Source organism: Dreissena polymorpha, chromosome 4 (assembly GCF_020536995.1).
Source record: "Dreissena polymorpha isolate Duluth1 chromosome 4, UMN_Dpol_1.0, whole genome shotgun sequence".
NCBI classification, from domain to species: Eukaryota; Metazoa; Mollusca; class Bivalvia; order Myida; family Dreissenidae; genus Dreissena; species Dreissena polymorpha.
The window spans coordinates 66,573,177-66,597,059 of NC_068358.1; the positions used below are offsets into that span (position 1 = coordinate 66,573,177).

The 23,883-nt window shown below is 36.0% G+C and overlaps 1 protein-coding gene across 9 annotated transcripts in view; it reads right to left on the bottom strand.

The window, feature by feature from the left end:
• Nucleotides 1–23,883, bottom strand: part of LOC127879098 (dmX-like protein 2) — a 163,999-nt gene that overhangs the window by 38,733 nt on the left and 101,383 nt on the right. For 6 of the 9 annotated variants that reach the window (XM_052425727.1, XM_052425724.1, XM_052425723.1 and 3 more), the window contains 6 exons: nt 9,829–10,114; nt 9,115–9,245; nt 8,030–8,225; nt 5,607–5,733; nt 4,590–4,688; nt 3,614–3,637 (listed from right to left, as the gene is read on the bottom strand). In XM_052425727.1, coding sequence (XP_052281687.1) covers nt 3,614–3,637; nt 4,590–4,688; nt 5,607–5,733; nt 8,030–8,225; nt 9,115–9,245; nt 9,829–10,114 — 863 coding nt within the window. The remainder of the gene's footprint in view (nt 1–3,613; nt 3,638–4,589; nt 4,689–5,606; nt 5,734–8,029; nt 8,226–9,114; nt 9,246–9,828; nt 10,115–23,883) is intronic. The other 3 variants (XM_052425729.1, XM_052425725.1, XM_052425722.1) reach the window with 1 other exon arrangement.

A 23,883-nucleotide genomic window follows, 5' to 3' on the forward strand; every position in this document is an offset into this window, starting at 1 on the left:
GCCTTGCGGGTGCAGACCGCTCATCTATTTTCTTTTTAAAGGTGAAGGGACTCTCATTTTCAATCACAAAGGAGGGAGGAGTGGAGTGAAGAGGGGTGTATAGTGTGGGGTTGTGGATATTTATTACATTATCTTCCAAAAAAGCGAAAAAAAAAAAAAAAAAAAAAATCGGGGGGGGGGGGGGGGGGGGGGGGGGTTTTTGGGTGCGATGGTTTGGACGGTATTTCAAACATAACCGTTTTAAAAAAAAATGGGGGGGGGGGGGGTATAGTGTGAGGGTGTGGTGATAATTTGTGAGATGATCTTAAAAAAAAAAAAAAAAAAAAAAATCAAAAAAAAAATTGGGGGGGGGGGGGTGGGGTGGGGTGGGGGTATAGTGTGAGGGTGTGGTGGTCATTTGTGAGATGATCTTAAAAAAAAAAAAAAAAAAAAAAAAATTAGGGGGGGGGGGAGGGGGGAGGGCACGGGGGAGGGGGGGAGGGCACGGGGGATGGTTTGGGTGAAGTCTATTGTGGTATGTCAGGTAAGAGTAGTTTCATCAAAGTATCAATCAAATCTAATCATAAATAAAGAAGTTATAGCAATTTTAGCAAAATTTAATAATTTGACCTTGAGAGTCAAGGTCATTCAAAGGTCAAAGTAAAATTCAAGTTGCCAGGTACAGTAACCTCATGATAGCATGTAAGTATTTGAAGTTTGAAAGCAATAGCCTTGATACTTCGAGTGGATCGAAACACAAAATTTAACCATATATTAAAAGTTACTAAGTCAAAAAAGGGCCATAATTCCGTAACAATGACAACCAGAGTTATGCAACTTGTCCTTTTACTGTACCCTTATGATAGTTTGTGAGTGTTCCAAGTATGAAAGCAATATCTATGATACTTTAGGGGTAAAGTGGACCAAAACATAAATCTTAACCAAATTTTCAATTTTCTAAGTATAAATGGCCCATAATTCCGTCCAAATGCCAGTCAGAGTTACATAACTTTGCCTGCACCGTCCCCTTATGATAGTTCATAAATCTTGCAAGTATGAAAGCAATAGCTTTGATACTGTATGAATAAAGTGGACCTAAACACAAAACTTAATCAAATTTTCAATTTTCTAAGTATAAAAAGGGCACATAATTCTGTCAAAATGCCAGTCAGAGTTACATTACTTTGCCTGCACAGTCCCCTTATGATAGTTAGTAAGTGTTGCAAGTATGAAAGCAATAGCTTTGATGCTTAAGGAATAAAATGGACCTAAACACAAAACTTAACCAAAATTGTCAATTTTCCAAGTATAAAAAGGGCACATAATTCTGTCAAAATGCATGCCAGAGTTATCTAACTTTGCCTGCCCAGTCCCCTCATGATAGTAAGTAAGTGTACCAAGTTTGAATGCAATAGCATTGATACTTACTGAGAAAAGTGGAACTAAACGCAAAACTTAACCAAAATTTTCAATTTTTTAAGTATAAAAAGGGCACATAATTCTGTCAAAATGCACGCCAGAGTTATCTAACTTTGCCTGTCCAGTCCCCTCATGATAGTAAGTAAGTGTACCAAGTTTGAATGCAATAGCATTGATACTTTCTGAGAAAAGTGGACCTAAACGCAAAACTTAACCGGACGCCGACGCCAACGCCAACGCCAACGCCGACGCCGACGCCGACGCCGACGCCGACGCCAAGGTGATGACAATAGCTCATAATTTTTTTTCAAAAAATAGATGAGCTAAAAAATACAGTTTACAAATTAAAAATCAACGTTCCTTATAGCAATAGCACAAATTTCAACACTAGATGTAGTCTGGTAACATATATTTAACAAGATCGAAAATGCACTTTTTGTTTCTTGCGGGAGAATATATTCAATACATATTCATGTGTGTTTGTGTGTCACATGAATAGATATGGTTGCGGGAAATTAAAATGGAATCTATTTTGCCACAAAAAATCAAAACTAGCATTTTGTATCTCGTTTAATCTATTTTACCATACCAAATCTAGCATTGAAATTTTGGCTATTGCTATAAGGAACACTGATTTTTTATGGGCTAGCTTTATTTTACAAAATATTGCAAAATTTCTCCTACCAGGCAGCATATATAGTAATTACACTAAAAGTGACACTGAAAATGTCATCGTGAAAATCACAAGATGACATCATTAAAGACATAACATTTAAGTTCAGTTATGTTATTACATTAATGCTTGGAAGGAATGGTACTTGTTAAAATCAATTCTTTATATTGTTTCTTACGGACTTCACATAGTGTGATACTGTGTAGTAAATTTGCATTGGGCCCAACCTTAAAAAAAAGTGTTTTCCAGTATTAAGTTGCAAAACACAAAAAAAACATTGTAGAGCCAGTAAGATGTATACCACTATAATAATAGTAAGGGTTGAACATGAACCTATAGTAAATGACCATAAACTGAATAATATGAAAACTGTTCAAGTGAAATTAGTTTGCAATTTAATATGCATGTATGCAAAAGCATTTAATGATAACTTTGCATAATGAGCAACTCAAAGACTTCTCTCAAATATGGCTTGAGACTAAGCAAAACATGTGGCTTGCTCTGGGAAAACAAAGCTGAATGGAATTTTACTAAGAAGATACTTCCTCAAATAGAGAGAGATTCAATTCAAAGCAGAAAGTGTCTTCCCTGTGAACACTCCCAAAGACTAATCTTGGACAACACTTTAGGCAAAAGCATTAACACTTTGCATGCTGGGAAATTTGTCGTCTGCTAAAATGTCGTCTGCTGAATTTCTACAATTAGCATTTTCTTCGATTTTTTTTCAAAGAATACTATCAGAATAGCAAACGGTTTGGATCCTGATGAGATGCCACGTTCTGTGGCGTCTCATCTGGATCCAAACTGTTTGCATAAGCCTTCAAAATTCGGTTCCCGCACTGAAAGCATTAAGCCCAGTTTTCCCAGAGCCAGGCTAAACATATTCCAATAAGCCTGCCACTCTGCATTTCAGCCTATTTGAAGCTCAAACATAACCCTTTTAGTGATTAGTTGGTTAGCTGCTATATGCCTATACTGAACTTTGGACTACCAATCAGCTTTATCAAATTCAGACCAATGAAAATGATTGTCTTAAAAAACTACGATGTAGTGAAAAATGCTTTAATATAAAGTCTCATTTGGCATTCACAATTTCTTATTATAGCAGTCTTCATAAACAACCATGAGCTACTGACATTAAGGAACATTTGTAGCCTGTATAGATGCACATTTTAACATTGTTCTTTCTTTGGGTACAAATGTTTTAGTTTCTTTCCTAGGGTCTAAGTCGCCTCAATGCTTAAGAACTTTCTATGGTCAAAGTCCTTTCAATGCTTATGCCTACGGCTGGCTTGGTATTCACAGGTTTTGCAAATCCAATGTGGCATAGGTCAACAATCATAACTGACAAAGCATTAAACCAATTATTTTTCATGTACTTGACAGTTTTTGAAGACAAAGAATGTTTATATGAATTTAATGTTTATAATCTTGGAATAAATTCCCTTAATTAGTTTTGGAGATTGGTAGTCCAGAGATCAGTAAAAACTTGATATTGGCATAACTACAAAGAGTGCTTTGTGAACAATCTGTCAAACTGACCTCATTGCCAAATAAAGAGCAACCCTGGAAATGCATTGAAACAATATTTCTTGTATATTTAAGAATTATTTCTGGTACAAATGAGACAATCTTGATAAACTGGTTTTAGCTCTATTCCCTAAACTGAAGTAATAGAAAACAAATATTTCTGACAAGTGTTTACAAATATATAACAGATGTTCAGGCATAATATCTACAAGGATAACAAATTTAAATGTACATGAAAAATACCAAATGCAATCCATATCATATATCAACAATAATTTTCAAAGTCAATGTATAATAATGTTCAATACCACAAACAATTGACTTTCAATTAGTCATACTTATATACATGTTCCAACCCTTACATAAATGTTTTTATAGACAGAAAACAACATAAATTGAAATTGAAAGCTACATCAACTCCTGGCTACATGAATATATTATTAAAACAAGAGATGTGTTCGTCAAGACACAATGCCCCCTACTTTGCCGCTTTGAAGCCATATATTTGACATTTGTCCTTGAAGGATGACCTTGACCTTTCACCACTTAAAATGTGCAGCACCATGAGATACACATGCATGCCAAATATCAAGTTGTTATCTTTAATATTGCAAAAGTTGTGGGCAATGTTAAAGTTTTCAGACGGACAGACGCCATATATTTGACCTTTGACCTTGAAGGATGACCTTGATCTTTCACCACTCAAAATGTGCAGCTTCATGAGAAACACATGCATGCCAAATATCAAGTTGCTATCTTCAACATTGCAAAAGTTATGGGCAATTTTAAGTTTTCAGACGGACATACAGACTGACAGACAGACTGACGCCACGGACAGTTAAACTGCTATACGCCACCCTAACGGGGGTATAATAAATCAAACACTGCAGTTAAGCTGACCAATCACACAGAACTGATCTCAAACAATACGCCTGCAAATGTCTGCCAACCAGGGACCCTAGGGGAGGAAAGCCGTTAAGCTACATACCTGGTTTAGGGCAAACGCTGTGATTATGTCCTGCTCCTTGTGGATGATTTTGAAAGGTGGCGCCACCTTGGGGGAGTCCAGACCCTCCATGGAGGAGTCCTAGTATGGGAAAAATAAAGCATGTCTCTATAATTGAGTCTAGCTCTGGGAAACCAGGTGTAAAGTGGCGAGCCTATGCAATCCACACAGGCCAATCAGGTACAACATTTTCTTCCTTAACTGAATTTTCACTAAGAAGAGAATTCCTTTAAACGAAAATTACCACAGCAGCAGAAAGTGTTGTCCATATCAGCCCGTGCAGACTGCACAGGCTAATCTGGGACATTACTTTACACCCAGGCATGGTACCCTGTTAGCACAGAGCAAAGCTAATTTGTTTTGTCCTTTGTAAAACAATTTTTAAGGAAATCTTTGCCAGTGCTCATTATTTAACAGATAAACACTCACCAGATATTAATATTATTAGAGTTTGTTAAGATCGAAAGACAACTTTTGGAAATATTCTCAAGAATAAGAATAATTAAACATAACAACCTTAAAACACAAAAAAGCTCATTAATAATAAGAATAACAAACTTAACACGAATATGCTCAATAAAAATAATAAACAATTACAAACTAGTTTTTGACCCGGCATGACCCATATTCGAACTTGGCCTTAAGATCATCTAGATACAACATCTGACCAAGTTAGGTGAAGATTGGATGAAAACAACTTGAATTAGAGAGCGAACACTTAATACGGACCGACAGACCAACAGACAGACCGACCGACAAGCCCACTCCTATATACCCCCTAAACTTCGTTTGTGGGGGTATAATAAAACACAAATTTGGTCAATTGTAATAATTAAGAATTTCGAACAAAACACATAAAATATGCTCAATAATTATCCTGAAGACTTTTGAAATAAACTCACAGATATAAAACAACAAATAAACAGTTTCAAGTTATATAGGTATAAATAAGAGATTGAATATGAATAAAAAAAACAGCAAAAGTTTTATTGCCGTCACCTCTCTAGGTATCATGTCCTGGGGTCTTTGCTTCTTGAACACATAGCGCACGAACACATCTTTGAGGAGGTCATGCTTGAGAAGATGAAACCAGAGCCGCTTGATTGGAAGTGTTGCAGATCCCTCTCTGAATACAAGGGAAAGAATTTGAGCCCCGCTTTGGGAAAATGGTGCTTAATAAATCTGCATAAAGTGTGGTCTGATATAAGCTTTAGTCTGCACAGGGGAATCAGGGACATGACTTTCCACATGTTTGCTTTTTTTGGTTTAAAAACAGAAATCCCTTCTGAGGGAAAATCCTGTAAGGGCGGAAAGAATTGTCCCTGATTATCAATACAACACTTTACCTACATGCTTTAAACCCCTGATTATCAATACAACACTTTACCTACATGCTTTAAACCCCTGATTATCAATACAACACTTTACCTACATGCTTTAAACCTCTGATTATCAATACAACACTTACCTACATGCTTTAAACCCCTGATTATCAATACAACACTTTACCTACATGCTTTAAACCTCTGATTATCAATACAACACTTTACCTACATGCTTTAAACCCCTGATTATCAATACAACACTTTACCTACATGCTTTAAACCCCTGATTATCAATACAACACTTTACCTACATGCTTTAAACCCCGAATTCCCTGAGCAAGGCTCATTTCATAGATTTTCAATAATGCAGAATTATTCGTTTTGATACAATCAAACATAAGTGTTCTCATTCTTGACTCCAGCAAATTATATATGCCTTGCATCATTTTGATGCATTTAAAAATAGGTTTTATAATTTTGAGTTTTTGTCGAGTTACAAAAACCTTTTTTGGAACAAATTACTACTTACAAAAGATAATTTTATGGCCAATTCAGAATTTTTTTATATGTATTTTGATCAATTATAGTTCATTCTTATTTCTCATATTTCCAAATAGGGGCTACACAATCTACTAACATTCACCAAAACATACAATTGCTAGATACAATTTTTATTGCAGCAAAAAACTTGCAGGATTATATGCACAATAGGAGATATATCCTGCCTCTGTTGCAAACATTGACCTAATAAAGCAGGGTCGGATAAACTAGTTAATCTCCGGCAGTACCTCACGTGACCGCAATTTAAACGTAAATATGCATTCCTACGCACCGATTAACATGCTCTAATGTTTGACCTTTGAAATTTATTGGGACGCATCATGAATGTTATCATTATATTATATATCATCCTTTTTTTCCTTCTTTAAAATATATTACCGAACCAGCTTTCTGTATTTATCATTTTTATTTACTTGATTACGCAATTTATGACGTCATTTCTCAGACGAAACATACTAGTTTTGTCTCAGAATTTTAGGTACAACATATTTGACATGATGGTTTTAACAGTAGTTTTGTCATTAATAATTAATAACTTCGATAGGAATAGAATAATTTGCTACAACAGGATTACAATTTCGTAAATCAGGTTTTGGGTCAGAGTGGTTAGCATTCGATACAAATGCTATCAAAAATAGTGTGGTTTAAAATACATTTCAATAATAGGGATGGAAAAACAGAAAATGAAATTTGACAAAGGGATGGAAGAACAGAAAATGGATGTGTATATTGTTGTAACTTTATTGTTATAAGCAATGGATTAAAGTTGTCATTAAGGTAAATACAATTTAGTTTTTGTTTTGGTGCTGCTTTTTTTCCCCCCGTTTTTTACCAAGAAAGATATCACATTCTTGATTCCTTTTTTTTTTTCTCAAATTTTCAATAGGAAAGTATTAAAAGGAACAATTTTACGTGGAACTATTTTTTACCTGACACAATCGGTCGTCAGGAATGTTGTGTACATGTAGGAGGCTTGACAAGAATAATTATTTTGTTATGTCAATTATTCGTTTGTCTTTGATAAAATGAGTCAATGGTATGAAGAAGAAAAAATTGAATACATGGTTGGTGCCAAGATTGAGAAAGTTTATCTGGACAGGCCCAAAAAGAAAAATAGTTATTATAACTGAAGTTTTATTAAGAATTATCAATGCAAACTAAGGTCTTAAACCAGAAACATTTATTTTGCTGTTTTTGTATTTTTCGTAACTGTGACCTTGATTTTTATCCCACTGACCCCAAATGGAAGCACCGGTAGGTTTTCATTTAAGTTACCTTCATACACAATTTCTGTGCAAAATCTTATCCAAACTCGGGAAATTGAGAGGAAACTGTAAAACTTACCTTGACCTACAAGAGACACACACCAAATAAAATCAATGCAAACTTAAATTATTGACTGGGAACCACTTATTTGATGATCGCCTGCCATACCGTAATCTAATAAAACTTTGTTGAAAACCTGGTTAAAAACATACCCTAAAAGTACACTTGGCTCCCCCATTAAAAAAACCCCCTTAAATATTGGTCTCTCACATGAAAGGTGTGTTGTTCTTGTTCATCAGAGCCTTGTACTTGGTGCTAGGTACTCCTGGGATGATCTCCACCTCAATGCCAGGGATGAAGTTGTCAGGGGCAGCGGCAAATAGCTCCAGTCGCCCTAGCAACACGTCAATCCACTGCTCCAGGTTACGCAGCAGCGCATGTAGGAGCGGCGAACAGACCGGCAGCTCTGAATATAGAACAGGCTAGTATAGCTCTAATTATAGCATAGACTGACAGCTCTATATATAGACACAGTTGAACATCAGACTGGCAGCTTTAAATCTAGACACTAGCTAATCAGAGATGACATTTTCAACTTTTATGGAATTTTTCGTTTAAAGTAAGTCTCTTCTAGACAAAATCCAATTAACGCCCAGTTTCCAACAGTCAGGGTCATATGGTACTCATTGAAACATCCAATACTGTTATATCATCTATTAGTACCCACCTTGGAGCTTAATGCCTATCTATGGTAGGAATGTAGAGTGGTTGTGGAAGAAAAGAACAATTGGGTTTAAGGCCTGTGCGTTAAGTGTTGTCCCAGATAAGCCTGTGCGAAGCTGTATTTTTGTTTAAAAAAGATCTCATTTATTCAAAGAATTTCATAAAAGCATAAGGTTTGTCCCTGATAAGCCTGTGCAGACTATGCATATCTGGGAGGACACTTGATGCACAAGCCCAGATTTCCCACGCTCTATTACAACTCACCCTGCAGCTCAATCACAAGCCCAGATTTCCCACGCTCTATTACAACTCACCCTGCAGCTCAATCACAAGCCCAGATTTCCCACGCTCTATTACAACTCACCCTGGAGCTCAATGCCTATCACAAGCCCAGATTTCCCACGCTCTATTACAACTCACCCTGCAGCTCAATCACAAGCCCAGATTTCCCACGCTCTATTACAACTCACCCTGGAGCTCAATGCCTATCACAAGCCCAGATTTCCCACGCTCTATTACAACTCACCCTGGAGCTCAATGCCTATCACAAGCCCGGATTTCCCACGCTCTATTACAACTCACCCTGGAGCTCAATCACAAGCCCAGATTTCCCACGCTCTATTACAACTCACCCTGGAGCTCAATGCCTATCTGTGGCAGGAAGGTAGAGAGGTTGTGGAAGACGAGTTTCACTGCTGCATACCGCAGAAGGCACCAGGCATATGAGCTCGGATCCGTATGCTGCTGAACGCTTGGGAGGTTCCTGGAGGGATACAGGCACAGATAATTATACCGAAGTGTTGAATAAAGACATAAGATTAGCTAATTTTTTTCTTAAATAGGCTTAAGTAACCTGAATCACATGTGGGTGAAGTATTTGTACAGAGAAAATACATTTTTGATGCCATTGCCTCCTTTACTGAACGCCTGTGCAAGCTTTCACATCTCTAGCAACTACATTTTAATTAATCTTCAGACTTTATGAATAAACAAGAGATTTGTTCGTCAGAAACACAATGCCCCTATTGCGCCGCTTTAAAGCCATATATTTGACCTTTGACCTTGAAGGATGACCTTGACTTTGACTTTTCTCCACTCATAATGTGCAGCTCCATGAGATACACATGCATGCCAAATATGAAGTTGCTATCTTCAATATTGCAAAAGTTATCGCAAAACTTTAACCAAGGTTAAAGTTTTGGGACAGAATGACAGAGTGACAGAATGACAGACAGACAGGCCAAAAACAATATACCCCCAATTATTCGATCCGGGGGTATAAAAATGTACACGTATGTAACACTGTATACATTGAGCAATTGAACTTAGTTATTGTGCTCACTTACAGAGACAAAGGCCTGTTGGGCTCATCATCAAACACATCCCCTCCTTCCTCCTCCTCCTCCTCCTCATCATTGTGATCCTCCTCCTCGTCAGAAGATATCGAGTCATCCGAGTTGTAGTTGAACTCGGACTCTGCACTTGTCACAAATGGTTTCGTCATGAAGTAGGTGATCATGCTGAGCTCAGGGGGGACAAATCTCTCCTTGTACGACTTCTTGCCGTCACGCTGCGAGCCCATGATTTTCATGTTCAGCTTCAGGCGCTTGTTGTAAAGGTCGTCAGCTTTACCTGAAAGTCATTTTTAATTTTATGTGAGGCGTGTCTGGAAAAATGTGGTACAAATTTCTTGACAATTCTTTAGCTTCTTACAAGAAAACTATTTTAAGCTCACTATTTTAATATCGCAAAAATGAGTGCAATACTAATTTTCTAAAGACAAGTGACATTGTTGAAAGTTGTTCTTTAGATGATAACATCAATGTTTACTTTTTGTTGGTTGTATTATATTAGAAACTGTATCAACATAACAACAGTTAATATTATCATGCTTGTTTTAAAACATATATTTTTGTACATAATTATAATAATGTTTTGCAAGAAAACCACATTCTTAGTTATTCAAGAATTGCTATGAGAGTGACAACTTTTTTTAATATAAATTATGCCCATTTTAAGGTTATGATACATGTATCATTGAGTTAAGACGGATATTTTTAATGGAAATAAGATGTGTTTGTGAAACACAATGTCCCCCTATATGACGTTTGACCTTGAAGGATGACCTTGACCCTTCACCACTCAAAATGTGCAGCTCCATGAGATACACATGCATGTCAAATATAAAATTGCTAGCTTCAATATTGCAGAAGTCACAATACATGAGCAATTTTGACCCATATATTTGACCAAGAAGGATGACCTTGACCTTTCACCACTCAAAATGTGCAGCTCCATGAGATACACATGCATGCCAAATATCAAGTTGCTATCTTCAATATTGCAAAAGTAATAATAAAATAAGCGATTTGGGCCACATATATTTGACCTCTGACCTTGAAGGATGACCTTGACCTTTCACCACTCAAAATGTGCAGCTCCATAAGTTACACATGCATGCCAAATATCAAGTTGCTATCTTCAATATTGCAAAAGTAATAATAAAATAAGCGATTTGGGCCACATATATTTGACCTCTGACCATGAAGGATGACCTTGACCTTTCACCACTCAAAATGTGCAGCTCCATGAGATACACATGCATGCCAAATATCAAGTTGCTATCTTCAATATTGCAAAAGTATTCATAAAATGAGCTATTTTGGCCACATATATTTGACCTCTGACCTTGAAGGATGACCTTGACCTTTCACCACTCAAAATGTGCAGCTCCATAAGTTACACATGCATGCCAAATATCAAGTTGCTATCTTCAATATTGCAAAAGTAATCATAAAATAAGCGATTTGGGCCACATATATTTGACCTCTGACCTTGAAGGATGACCTTGACCTTTCACCACTAAAAATGTGCAGCTCCATGAGATACACATGCATGCCAAATATCAAGTTGCTATCTTCAATATTGCAAAAGTATTCATAAAATGAGCGATTTTGGCCACATATATTTGACCTCTGACCTTGAAGGATGACCTTGACCTTTCACCACTCAAAATGTGCAGCTCCATGAGATACACATGCATGCCAAATATCAAGTTGCTATATTCAATATAGCAAAAGTTATTGCAAAATGTTAAAGTTGGCGCAAACCAACCAACCAACAGACCAACCAACCAACAGACAGGGCAAAAACAATATGTCCCCCACTACTATAGTGGGGGACATAAAGAAGTTTGCACAGAATATCTCTCCTTGAATAAATAATAATTCTTTAACAATTCTCAAAATATCTCATCCCCGATTGTGTGCCCACAATCATTTTGACAAAGTTTGATGACGATACAATTGACATGGCACCGCCTGTCAATCAAATCCTTATCTAAGAATTGATCTACCAATCAGCCATCGATTAATCGGGCGCGCGATTTAGCAACAAACTGTCCGCCATTTCCTAGACAAGCTATGACTAGGTTCACTTTTATTTCTACAAGTTTCTTTTGTTTTCCTCTTTAAAAAACGTAGATTAAAATGGTAAAACGATGTCCATGTTGATTATGTATCTCGGAAAATCGATTTCCTGACAGATTAGTGTTGGTGGCATTGAATTTATATCGTTTCCAAAGCCGAAAAGAGATCTTGAGAAGTGTAAGAGATGGATGAATGCAAGCGGTTGTCCCCACGAACAACTGAACGTCAACACTGTCAAAGATAAATACAATATCTTATTATCGAATATACTAGCAGATTTAAATAGTTTATGTTATCGATCTGATCATGACGTAACAGTTCATGTTTTTAATAGTTTTGTCAGTTACTAGGTGATTAATAGAAGCAAGGTTCATCTGCATTACTTTAAAAGAAGTAAAACCCAGCATGAAGCCTAATTCATGCTGTTTTATTACTCTTATAGTAATGCACTTTATTGTCATTATACATGTTATTTGAAGGTGACACGTGATATTTTATCTTAATAACGGTATCTACACATGGGCAGACATGTGGTGTCACCAATGAATGCTTTAAATCCACACTTGGAGATCGAATACCTAGTTCTCATTTTTTCCAAGTTTTGTTTATTTTGTTTAAAAAAAAAACGGAAATGAAATATCGCAAAACGGTGTAAATAGGGATTATGTAACTCTAACATTCTGTATCCAGAAAGATTTCCAACGCGGAAATACGATCTTGACAAGAGCGAATGGAAGCTTCTAATGTGTAGAATTACAGAGATCCCCCTTATAGAACATAAATTTATTTCAAAAACTGTAAATGTCATATAAGCAACAACTAAGCATTATTAAGAAGGAATTATATCACGTGTGCATGTAAAATAATAGAAAATACCCACTTTGTGTTACTTAATGAAATCCCAGTTATTAATCGAGTTTATGTGTGTGTCGATCAGAAACAATTGAAAACCATTTTATGTTACTATTTTAATAAAAACGTATCAATAATGCCATTGTATAAGAGTTATTATTACTGATATAAGCAATAAATGCGGTTACTTGGGGAAGGTGGTACCTGCGCGTACGTCTGATACTGGTAGCTTTATTAAGTAGCCCGACTGAATTTTCCTTCATACAATGCTAATTTATATCAGACAATGACCAAACTGATTGTGTTGTGCACTTTCAATTATAGTGATTGATAAATGTCAAATAAGCAATGTTTTAATATTATTAATATCACTTTTATACGTAATAACATGTGTGATTTAGGTACCCACTAGGCGTCAGAAAGCGCGTGAAACTTAACCGAAATCATAGTTATAAAGCGGTATTTCGTGTCAAATACACGAGGGAAAATGTTTCATTAATATTTTCGTAAAAAACATGGGTAAATACCGGTGTATAAGTGTTAATTTATTGCTAATAACACCATTACACGTAGTAACAGGTTCGATTTCGGTAAGCTCGCAAGCGTTTGAGAGCGTGTTTAATGTACCGAAAAAAGACGTTATAAATAGCTGATGTTCTCTATAAACGTATATTTTTGCATTTGCATAATAACTAAATGACACAATCCCCTTTTACAGTGTTATATGGTGTGAAAAAGTCCATAAAAATCATCCGGAATATCCCGTAAATCTATATGCAATCTATAGGCAAAGAAGCCACTTTGGTGTTAGCTTGTCTAGGTTTTCTACCCGCTGAGCCACGTGATTAAGTGGGCGAAGCGATTATCGTCCAGGCGTCATGTCAATTAGAAATAGAGTAGTCGAGTTACAGGGGGATTAATTTGGCTGGTGTTTTTAATGCAAATACTTTAGTTCATTAATGCTTCATGCCATCTGGATGTTTTTTTAAGTTCGCTAAGATAATATGCCCACAAACATTATCTCCAAGGTTCATAATGATCTGATTTAAACTATTTGAGTACTGTTTACATTTCAAGAGACGTAATTAAAAAGTATAACATGGGATCTGGGTTGTTATCAAATGTAGCTGAGATATTATGCCCACTTCATTATCACCTAGGTGCATGATCATCTCATTCAAATTATTAGATCAATTAGAGTTAGAGAGAGAGAACACTGCTCTCCTGGACGTTGCCCACCAGCTGGTTGCCATTGGTATTCACATAATATGCCACATGTTTTAATATGGGTGTACAAAAAGCAATAGCATTTTGTTCACCACAATGAATGCATTAATGAATGGCAATTCAACTCGATAATTCAACTCAATTTAATAGAAATTTCCTGATATAATATGTTATACAAGTACATGTTCAGTATGTTCATTTATTAGACAACAGAAGAAAAGTGTTATGATATATACAAAGTAGACTTCATACAAGAGTTGAGTCAAAACATACAGAAAATAACAATTATAATACACATTTTACATAAATATCCTGATTACTCTGAATAATGACAAGTGTGATTTGGAAATGCCCTACAATATTACTGGGTTAACAAGAATATTCAATTATCAAACAGATCCATAAATGTGAAGAAGTGTTTCAAAAGTGAGGTTGACACAAAAACAAAAGGAATTATACTAACATGAGCAGAAACTACACCCCCTATATGATCCATAGTTATGTATGTTCCATCTGATTTCTCTGGATTATTTTCAGTATTTCCATATATCACAATAATACCATCACCATGTCGGACAGGCGACATGCTGCCATACAATTTTCTTCTCAGACGTGTACAGTTGTCTCCTAGTTGATAAACATCATGTTAAATGTAGAACGATTTTTTAAAATAAAATTCATTTTAATTATTAAATACTTACCTGCTATCTCGTTGCTTTTCCTTTCCAAGGGGAATTAACTCATACAAAATATTAACTGGGAATCCGCCACCTCAATACCGTAATACAGGCCAGGTCAAACATAGTGCAATGCAACCTATGCAAAAATCGGTAACCAACCCTCAATATTCTTTCAATATATATACAAAAATATTAATCGAATAGCGGGGTGGGACGTGGGACTTACCAATAGCAGGTAAGTATTTAATAATTAAAATGAATTTCATTTAAAAAAATTGTTTTAATGTCATAAATACTGACCTGCTATCTCATTGCTGAAATTGCAGCTGCGGTGGGAAGGTTCGTATATATTTTCCCATCACAGTAGAACCCATAAACAGGGTTATCAGCTAATGATAGCAAAACCCTAAACAAGGGTTATCAAGTAATCAAGTAATCTTCGTTAAAACGGTATTAATTATGACTTCTCGGACAAAGTAATATGTCTATGTCGTAAAGAAGACACTACCGTTAGTGAAAATACAACAAGACCAAACATATACAAATTGTATTGTTGGCACTTCAGAAAACAAAGATAAAAAGATGACAAAGGTGGTCGAATTCCTCCAGAAAACTGCTTAGAGCACGTCAAAAAGTAGGGTAGGAAAACCGTCATAAAATTATATTGGAACTGTTAACAAGCCTGATGAAAAAGGTTCATAGGAAGCTCATTAAGCATCCCAATACATGTAACACAAGCCAAAACCGCTTAAGAAGGTAAAGGAAAGAAAAACACAGTGTTGACGTTCCATAGCTTGGATCAGTTCCAAAATAGGTAAGACAGCACAGAGTTGTGCTGACTTACACAAAATAAGGTGTACGAAAGCATAATCTCTATCCTTTGATGGAGAACAGAACAAATTTCTTATCATCAAGAAAAAGATGAGAAAAACCTCTATGTATCTAGCAGAGTGATTAAGCCTTAAGGTAATAACTATGCTCTTGAATACCCAGTCAAATTTTTTTTCCATAGAACCTTTATACAGTTCTGATGGAATTATCCTTGCACAAGTAACAAGGATTGAAACTCTAACAGAAAAAAACGTTCTTCTGTAGAGATAACTAAATAATGGCCAGACATGTAGTGGCACATGTTTGGATCAGTAAAAATATGTCTCTCTGAGATATGATATTTGACCTGTGAAGAAGTTTCCTGAAAATAATTGTACAGGAGATTTAAAAAGGTCGTAGAACCATAATCCCATGGTTCATTAAGAAGATTCCATGAAATTATGGCAAAAACTCGGTTATTCAAAAAACTCACCAAGAAGGCAAGATATTTCCAGTTTATAATGTCAAGTGGACGAATGTATAACAATCGCATACCCTGCTGGATTGATTTCTGTGAACTGCATTATTGACGTTGTTCAGCATACCGGTATATACTGCCATTTACGATCGCATAACGCTCATTACTAGCGTTAGTTGATAAACAACGTTCTTCGATATACTTAGCATCAATTTGCGTACGCCATTGCAAAATCATTGCTGCGCATGCGCAATTACATTTATTTGAACCCAACGGAAAAATAATTCGACAGAAAGAACTGCAAGACAAAAATGCACTGTCGTAGGAGCAATAGAAAAGCAGAAGTCGACACTAAATGTCGTCTTGCTAATCCTGCTAGCGTCACGTATGTGTCCCAACTGTTCCGTTACACTGACTGCAAAGTCTGTAGCCGACAGGTAAAGGCGGTTAAAACAATTCATCCTTTGGGTCTCAAACATAAATTAATAGAGGTCAAATAGTAATCAAATAGTTATGTTCGACCTCAATGCTAGACTCCGAGCCTGCTTCAGCCGATCTATCTGCAAGACCAGAAGTCTGCATGTAGCCGGTTGAGATAGAAGTAGAAATAACAGATATAGGTATTTCAAAATCTTCTAGTATTAGTAGTTCATGACCAGCACCAGAATGGATAGCTGGTCAGGAAAATCAACCATAGACCAAGTCAGCGGAGATGATTTGGTAACCAACGGTTGCCAGTAGAACATCAGTATTGAAAAACACAAAATGTCATGTAGATTGTTGAATCCATAAAATATTGTATTTAATACAATCATAGCCAGGGGTATACAACTAGGTAATGTAGACGATACCCGTGATACTGTAAAATTGACAGATGAAAACACCGGTGGAATACCGGTGATTGGTAATTGGTGACCTAACCGGACCAGTCAATGACCGTTGACTGTAGCCAGGTGAACGGACCAGTCATAATAATTATGCCGGTGACATAACCGGTTAAAGACCCAAATATGGTGGAATCTATACGGACCGGTATAATATAACTGCGTCAGAATGGAAATATCTGGTGCAGAAGAATGACCATTCACGAAGTCATCTGATACTGTAAACCAGAAAACAATGGTAGATTACCAGTATTTATAGTCATAGTGTCCATTGTAGTCGTAGTGGAGAAATGAACACCTAATACCGAAGCCTGAAAGTTAAACGAACTAGTGTTCGTATACAAATACGATTCGGTGACTGCAACATGTGTGGATGCCATAAGAAAAACCATCTTACATGGAATGGAGACATGATATTCCGTAAAGGAATAAAATGGAGAACTATGACCAGTAGGTTCATTTACGCCTATGTGAGAAGTTGCGACATCCCATATAACTGTGATGCCGAAATATTGTTCTGCTATGCTGGAAATATTGTCTCCTACAATATTGTCTCCGTGAGCGTTGACGTGATCACTTACGAGCGTATCAACGCCGAGAACTGCTCAATGAAGGAGAGGTATGTTCGATAACTATCCTGTTGTGCTCAATGAAGGAGAGTCGTGTCCGATGTCTATCCTGTTGTGCTCAATGAAGTCCGATGATGTCTACGTGAAGGTTGACAACGTCCTTGTTTCCTGCGATGTCGAGATCTGGATCGGCTGCGCTGTCAAGATGGGATCTGCTGCAATGAGACCGAGATCTTCTAGAATACCGTTTCTGTGAGTGACGACGTGATCGCTTACGAGAACTGCTCGACGAAGAAAAGCGTGTCCGATGTCTACTCCTTGATGAAGACGATGCATTCGACGACGAATAGGAGGAAGAAGAATAATCTGATGATGAAGACCAAGTTCTTTTTCTTGACCGGTGACTGGTGTTATCGGTGGCAGGCCTAACTGATGACTGTTGACGGTGACCTGACCAGACCGGTGAACGGACCGGACCGTGATCAATGACCGGACCGGTGACATGACTGGTAACCAGCCGGTCATATCATGATCGCACCAAACAGGTCATATCATGAAGGGGTGACCGGACCGGTGATGAACGGTGACCGGACCGGACGGTCAGACGTCAATTAATGCAGAGCCAAAGGTCCCTGATCAACGTCCCCAGTGACGTACCGGTCATATCATGACCAGTGTTGTCAAAGGATAATGACCGTATGGCGGATGCCAAATGGTCCGGCATTGGTGGATATCCTTGACCAATGCCATCAGGCAAAGACCGGCTGACGGGTGTCGCCATATGGTCTGATGTTGACCGACTGCCGAAGAGACTTAGCAAAGTACTGTCGCCATCATGCCTGATACCCGGTGACTCGGATACCCGGGTATTTATCCACTCTTGTTTCTGCGACCATCATGTAGTCGATTATATGAAAAACAAGAGCAAAACATATTCAACCATAAACTGGTCACAGACCAGATTATCATACGGCACATAAAATCATTATTTGACCATAATGAAAATTATAATAATACTGCCGTATATCATAAATTAAACAAAAGTTTAATTCAAAACAGATGAAAAAATAAAATGACAATCAATTAGATTGTCATAAAGAACGTTAAAATCATTATTGCACCAGTGATTCATTTTGCTGTGCGTCCCGCGTGCCAGACACATGTTTTTTTTCTGCAGGGGAGGCATCATTCTTAAACATGTGTGTCCTCAGGACGCATTGTTTAAAAACTCCGATTTTCAACATCGTCAATGTTCTACATGATACCAAGTTAGATTCGTGGAGATAAGCGAAACACATGTCAACATTGTTTTAAAAGTAGAACGGAAGTCACATTACTACATTCGGAATGTAGTACACGTATTTAATTGGTTGAAATATATCAATTATCCAATTAGTTACGGCGTTATATTAAAAGTTCATTAGATGTTTAATTGGCTGTCCCGGATAGTAAACAAAGAAAATGCCACCCAAAAAGGTTTTCAAAATTGATCCTCAACAATTTAAACTCGCTGTGTAGATATTTATCGATAACGCATCCTCGATGTAAACCATATGGTTTAAATGTGAAGAATAAACGGCGGAAAACACAGTTTGCGTTTGTCTGTTGTGAGCGCAGACAGTAAAGCGATGTTATTATACCTTTCTGGATTAATAGAGCATTGTTGTTTTTTCTAAAGTGGCAAATAAAAATTAGCAAGTTTTAAAATAAATAGCATCTTTTATTTGTATAGGGTACATACATAATAGTGATACAGATCGTACAGTATTCCGTCCTAGGTAACATAGAATGTAAGTACATATAACAACACAGACATCTGCTGTTCATACTGCAGGATGTGAGAGGGTTTTTTCTGTACAGAATAAGGTCTTGACCAAATTCAGGAACAGGTTAACTGTACGAAAACAAGACAAACTTATGAGTTGTGCAATTTTGCCGGGAATGAATTTGTGGAAAAAGCTCTCCCTGTTTGGAGAAAAAACAAGGCGAGAAGGCTTTACACCTTTATGAGTGTTGTTACACAAAATCTGTATTGAAGGTGTAAACCTTTTGACCAAAGGAGAAATTGTCTTTTGTCACATTGTTTGAAAGGGCTAATTTTGACCAAAAAATTATAAACACTAGTAATCCAATTTATTAAAACTCTAGTTAGTCCAAATTGTTAAAGATGTTAAAAGTTCTCTGGTTAATATATGTTTCACTCTTTGTTATTAAAAGTAAAAACAAATAAAGATTTTACTTGCTATAAACCTATTTCTGTTTTTAGCTGTAAAATTGCATAAAAGAGCCCATGGCTAAGGCGTATCATGTTAAGTAGATTATTTGTAACGAATAGACCCTTTCAGTAATATTGCCGGTTTTTAATTATCTCCCTTGTGCGACGTCATGCGATGATAATCGAGTGTGTCGATTGTAAACGAGAACAGAAATCTTGTTAGAAAAAGTTTTTTTCAACGATGTAAACGGACTGAACATATGCACGAAAAGATTTGTACTTACCTAATTGTTACAAATATATCATTTTCTAATGAAATTTTGATATTCGGTTTATACTGCTGATACAGCAGCAGTATAATGTTCATCAGAGAACGTGATCGGACGACTAAATACTGAAAATCCCACAAAACAAAACAACTAAATAAGCCGTATTCTTTCTTAAAGTAAGATTTTTATAAACGATGTTTAAAAAATAATGAAAGATATATTTATTTGATCACAATTACAAGTGGTGTGAATATTGTTGTTGTTCATCAGCGATTGAATGTGTAAGAGATGCATTTAATCAATTGTAAAACAAAGCCCTAAAAAAGCAGAATACATAACAATTGTTAAATGTTCCATTGAATGGATTTTCGTTTTGTTTACATTGAATGACAATATTAATAAATGTTAGCATACATACAGAAAAGAACTTTGCATATTATGCAAATTGAACTGTCTTTGCACGTATATTGAACTCTCTTTACTAATGATAAGGAGTAATACCAATCTAGCATTTTATGATCAATAAATCTACATATTTAATTTATTTAACACAAGTATTGTTTACTCTATTGTGATTGCTTGTTTTCATGATGGTGTTTCGTACACTGAAATAACGTACTTAAATCTATACACGTAATAGCGAAGTTTACATTTGCCGGTACGCGTTAAATACCTCAATTGTGTAGCAGTTAAATTGCACAATATTTTAAATTTATTTATAGTTATTAAACACTGTATTATTATGATAAAACTGGCTAATACATATTCACTTTTTCCTGTAAATCCATTTCCGAAAATGTCTTCATTCTTTTTAATGTTAAAATATTTTATTGAGGCAAATATATTTTAGCTTAAAAATTTTGCTAAAATGACTGGTAAATATGCCAAGGGGGGATGACATGGGGGTATCATAAATTGTGTTTAATTACCAGACACTAGGCTGCAACATGTGGTTTATGCAGGGACCCAAGTATAGGTCCCTGGGTTTATGACACCTTGTTTTCTTTGTAATTGTCTGGGCAGTATCCGATCATAACGAGATAATCGGGTTGTGATGAACAAAGGTGCAATAAAACACCGGGATAAAAATGCTGCAACAAAGAGTGTCAACATTGGTGTGAACAATTAAATCAAACAATTACATTATTCAAGAGAATTTATTTTATGTGTAACAAGGTACGTTTTTTCAAACAAATAAAGTTTCAAATTGGGAAAAATATGTTGCGTACATAAAATCGATCTATTTAATTGTTGTTTGTTTTCATCATTACTTGTTTTCGTTTGTTAAATTTAATTTATTCTGAAATAAGTTCAATTGATGAGAATTTTTTAACAAAATATGGTTGCGAAGAAGTGCCAAGGATGGAGATTTTTGTCATAACCACATACTGAGCTCTTACATTGTGTTCTACTCCCGAGTTCGTTGTTAGTAAAATCAATTAATAACAACAATATAATCGTTTAAAAAATGCATTTCCTTGCATGCAAATGTTTTATTCAGACAAAACTAGTAAAATTTTATTTGATATGTTGCATGATTATCATTACAAACGATGATTTGGTCAGCCTTCCCTTTATGCGCTTATATGAATTCCACCTCTTTTTGCCAACCAGTGGGCAGAGTCTAAACTTTGCAGGTGGGGTGAATTGACACTTCAATTCCCATTTTCAATGGTACAGGTCATGTTCCCAAGTTGTATAAGAGCGCTCAAATCATTTGCCAATGATCAACACCATTAAAATATAAACCATATTCGGCGCTTTTTTCAATAATTGGCATATAATAAAATATTTACGTTTAAAGTTTAGTGGTAACAGTGCGGGATTTGTCTTGCGACACACAGGGTTATTGAACGGAATGTTTAATGTATTTTCACGCTTCAATGTACAGTCAATCTTGTATTAAGAGACCACTCAAGGGAGTAATCAAAAGTGGTCTCTTAATAAAACGGTCTTTGAATACAAAAGGCCATTCTGGAAGAATGCTTACCCTCAATTTTTATCTATATGAAGGATTATCTCTTTTATCCACAATGATTTTAACTTTTATAATAAAATGAATATAAACACAATACATAAACAATATTTTACTTATAATGTGTTTTATTTTTCACTTATTATAAATTATCATTTATTATAAATCAACTGTGTGTACATATTTATTTGCAAAAACAACATAGACAAGGAAATATTTTTCCTAAGAACAAAGAATTTTGCTAAAAATGTGTAACAGTCTACATATACATGTGTACAGCTAAAACTAGAAATAAATGTCAGAAGCCAAAAGCTATGATATATTATCACATGTATTTCTCTTTCCGTTTCTATATTGCGCGTTTTTTTTCACCTGACACATTATTTCCACGTCTTCAAGCACCTCGGCTTTACGCTTAAGAATGTTCTGAATTTGGGTTTTTCCGACTCCAATCTCGTCTGCGATTTTACGTGCACTTATACTCTTTGACAATTCCAAAACCAGAATTTTCTCGTTCAACGTTAACACTTTTTGTTTTGACATTTTAATTTCTGCATGTACGCTTAAGGAAATCTAACTCGATTATGATACATAATGAGCTGAAAAAATTAAAACACGTCAATTGAAAACAAACAATCAGACCTGGTTGGAAAATTTATTAAGTAAATAACAATGTAATTGGCTTACAAATATCTACTAATTAGCATTATTACAAATTGGTAATGTACGGATTTCGACAGATGTTGCCGATTAATAGTTTATTTTCCGCACTTCTCAGGAAATGTTTGTAGCGTACAGTGCATTGTTTCTGCACCTGTTATATATACTCGAGAAAAATCGGCATTGTCTCTTAACGATCCACATAGTAAACTATTTAAGCTGTAGACTGTGCGCAATACGTTCCCCTATTATTCAACTCAATAAATTAATACGCAGTCTACAACAATACCGGTCAGAACCGGTCAACGAGACAAAGCATAATCATAATGGTTGTGAAAACAAAGCAGAGGTGTAACAGTACATCTTATCGGCTTAGATAAACAATTAACACGGATTTGTCCCTGAAAGATCGATAGATTAACCACTTTTACCTCCTAGTGGTCGCTTAATACAAGATTCGGACATCAAAATACACACAAATCAGCGGTCGCTGGTCGCGTAAGACAAAAGTCGCTTAATACAATATCATTATATAGCGAAAAAGCTCCGTGGGATTTCAAAATGGTCGCATAAGACAAAGGTCGCTTAATACAAGTGGTCGCATCCACAAGATTGACTGTACTAAAATGAAATTGCGAAAAGCGATAGCTTTAATAGGCGTCAATATAATAAAAATTGAAATATTTGTGCAATTTACGCATATACGGTATAGTGCAAGAGACGTTGATATAATCAGCGACACTGTACAATTTTCTCTCTGGCGGATTTTGTATCATCTCATTACGTCACATCCGGCTAAGGGACACAACTCTTACACTAGTAAATGCGAATAACTGAAAGTGTCTATTTACAAAGACACAATCTGGGACCCAATGTTTCAGTTTGGACCCATTGTTTCAAAAAATGCGAGTCCCAGGGACTCACTGATGTAGATTTCAAAATGAATCACTGTCTCACACAATGGCAAATGATAAAACAATCTGTCAACAAATGAGAAGAACACGCTTTGCACAATCTCGTAACACATTACAAGAACATGCTTAACACGTTCTAGCAATGTATTAGAAGAGCACGTTTTGCACGTGGTCGTTCGCGCCTGAAAACACCCAGCATGGTAGAAATAAACAATTGTTCGATAAAAGCAAGCATGGCTTACCTTTACAAATGAAACACAAATCCATTAAATCCACATAAATTAATCCGAATGATTAATATAAAGATAAATAACACAATTTATCCATTCAAAACCCCAATCAACCAATTGAAATAAATAGAAAAACAATTTTCAATTCAGAGCCGTAAAAGACGGCGTATACACCTGGTCGATCCGGAAAGAATATTGAGGGTTGGTTAC